The sequence below is a fragment of the Ruditapes philippinarum genome, unplaced genomic scaffold (genome assembly GCF_026571515.1).
Source record: "Ruditapes philippinarum isolate M1 unplaced genomic scaffold, ASM2657151v2 ctg1349_1_1_1_1, whole genome shotgun sequence".
NCBI classification, from domain to species: domain Eukaryota; kingdom Metazoa; phylum Mollusca; class Bivalvia; order Venerida; family Veneridae; genus Ruditapes; species Ruditapes philippinarum.
The window spans coordinates 369549-371619 of NW_026852031.1; the positions used below are offsets into that span (position 1 = coordinate 369549).

A 2071-nucleotide genomic window follows, 5' to 3' on the forward strand; every position below is an offset into this window, starting at 1 on the left:
TAAAAATCCCACAAGATTCAATGTGAAACAAAGATACAGATGTGAGAGCTACTTTGCATATTTGGCAGAATTCAGCACTGCACATGAATACTGGAAAGCACCCAAATGAGGTAAATAGACATTTTTATATTCACATAAGCTAGCTTCCATATGTTAAGTTTAATTCCTCACACAGCGTCCTTTATATACTATATAGGTTATTAAAAATAATATTCAAATTTTACAGTGGTCTAAACTTCCTCATGTGATCGAGTCTTCATAGGATGGAATTGCAGCGGAATAATTATCATTTTCCATTTTTTCAGAAACTTTTGTCTTGATATATTTCGACGAAAGCATCTGTCTTTGATTTTTGCAAAGTAAAACATGTTTGAAAGAATCTCGAAGTTTTTTATTTGAAAGGCCATAGATTATCCAATTCATTGACGAATTCATGAGACCCGGAATAATGGTATATGATCGTACATCCGCGTACTTGTCTTTATCTTTTGATGCCGCCATTGCTATAACTGTCACAACATATGGTGTCCAACACAACGCAAAAACGATATACACCCGTATTAGCAGGCCACATTTTACCATAGCTTTCTGATACTTTTGGTTTGACATGGAATTTGATTTAAGTCTCTGTTTAACAATTAAGCACATAACAATATTCATGATAAATTGTAGAGTCATAAAAACTGCTGCAATAAGCGATACCTCTTTTGGTGTCGTCTCACATTGATCACATGTACTTATTTCTGATCGTTTCAGATTAGAGAGTCTCATAGTGAAGATAAAGGTCACCGATATTACCCATACAAGCACAAGTTTTATTCGTCTACATTTCACTTTCGTTGAATGAATTAAATGTTTCATTGGGAACACGATTGCACAAAATCTGTCCACAGATATAAACATTAACAATAACCCAGAGGTTGCAATAGATATTCCAATACAACACGTGTTTATTGCGCAGACGAACATCTCACCATCAAATGGATGAAAAATGATTCTAATAATTTGAAAGGTAAGTCCAATAGCTAGAAGTATATCTGCTACAGCTAAATTCCCTAATAGGATGTAAGGTGTTCCTTTCAAAAAGTCTGGAAATTTTCTTAAGCTGACAAGAATTAGAATATTTCCAAAGTATGATGCCAGCGATACAGATATATACACAATCATACGAGTAATTCTTAAAGTTTCTTCTCCATTGTCATTACAACCATCTTGCTGTAACGTTGCGTCTGTTGAGTTATTCATATTTGAGGAATATGATTAAGAACTATGTCATTTCCCTCTATCCGTAACGCTCAATTACAAATTATTAAATGAAGACTAATGTTGACTGACGCAATAAGAAAAATATTGATGTCAGTAAAAAAAGTTCCATTATTGTAATCCTTCGGAGGTTTATACATTCATTAGTTAAATATAAAAGATACCTTAAAAGATAAAGTGATGTCAATTGTTTATCTAAAAGCCGTGTCAAACAAGTATCGAAAATCAATAGTTCTGAGTCTCTAATTGTTTGAACAGTGATCAGATTATGATGAAATGCAAGCAAGGACTTACATTTTATGATACAGATCATCAATGGTTACAAAATATTTTATTCTCGCGAGGATCAATGCACATTAAGTCTTTTGTATTATATGTCATTTCATAATTGAAAATGAAAAAAAAAACATTATTGAGATAACTCAAACATTATTATTGATGAGAAATGCGGTAGTAAATTGAATAAAATATCCATAATATATGATAAACAAGATCAACAAATGAAAGGTGGCGTTCATTGAATGCAACCCCCAAGCGACCCAGCAACAAGAACCAGTGTCAAGGAGCCAAGGAGGTTCCCCAAATAATTTTAAGTTATTGACTCATTGGCATGAATGTTTATTTGAGGGTCTGTAAAACTGTATGTCCGGTAACAATCTGTAGCAAATTATTTAATGAATAAATTCTTATCAACTTACAATAGAATATATTATCTAAAATTTAAACAGGCAATTGCATATGATGAATTGTTGATATTTTAGTAAAATATACAAATGTAGTACTGCTGTTAATGTCTTTCTTCTCTTGA

The 2071-nt window shown here is 32.3% G+C and overlaps 1 protein-coding gene across 1 annotated transcript; it reads right to left on the reverse strand.

Annotated features, from left to right (window-relative positions):
* Window positions 1–240: 240 nt before the first annotated feature.
* LOC132747255 (somatostatin receptor type 5-like) lies at window positions 241–1245 on the reverse strand. The gene has a single exon (XM_060736584.1). It carries the CDS (start codon window positions 1243–1245, stop codon window positions 241–243), a length of 1005 nt encoding a protein of 334 aa, XP_060592567.1.
* Between the last annotated feature and the right edge of the window lie 826 nt (window positions 1246–2071).

Bases quoted from the DNA above. Each gene is read 5' to 3' on its own strand.
- LOC132747255 (XM_060736584.1), bottom strand. From the start codon at position 1,245: ATGAATAACTCAACAGACGCAACGTTACAGCAAGATGGTTGTAATGAC.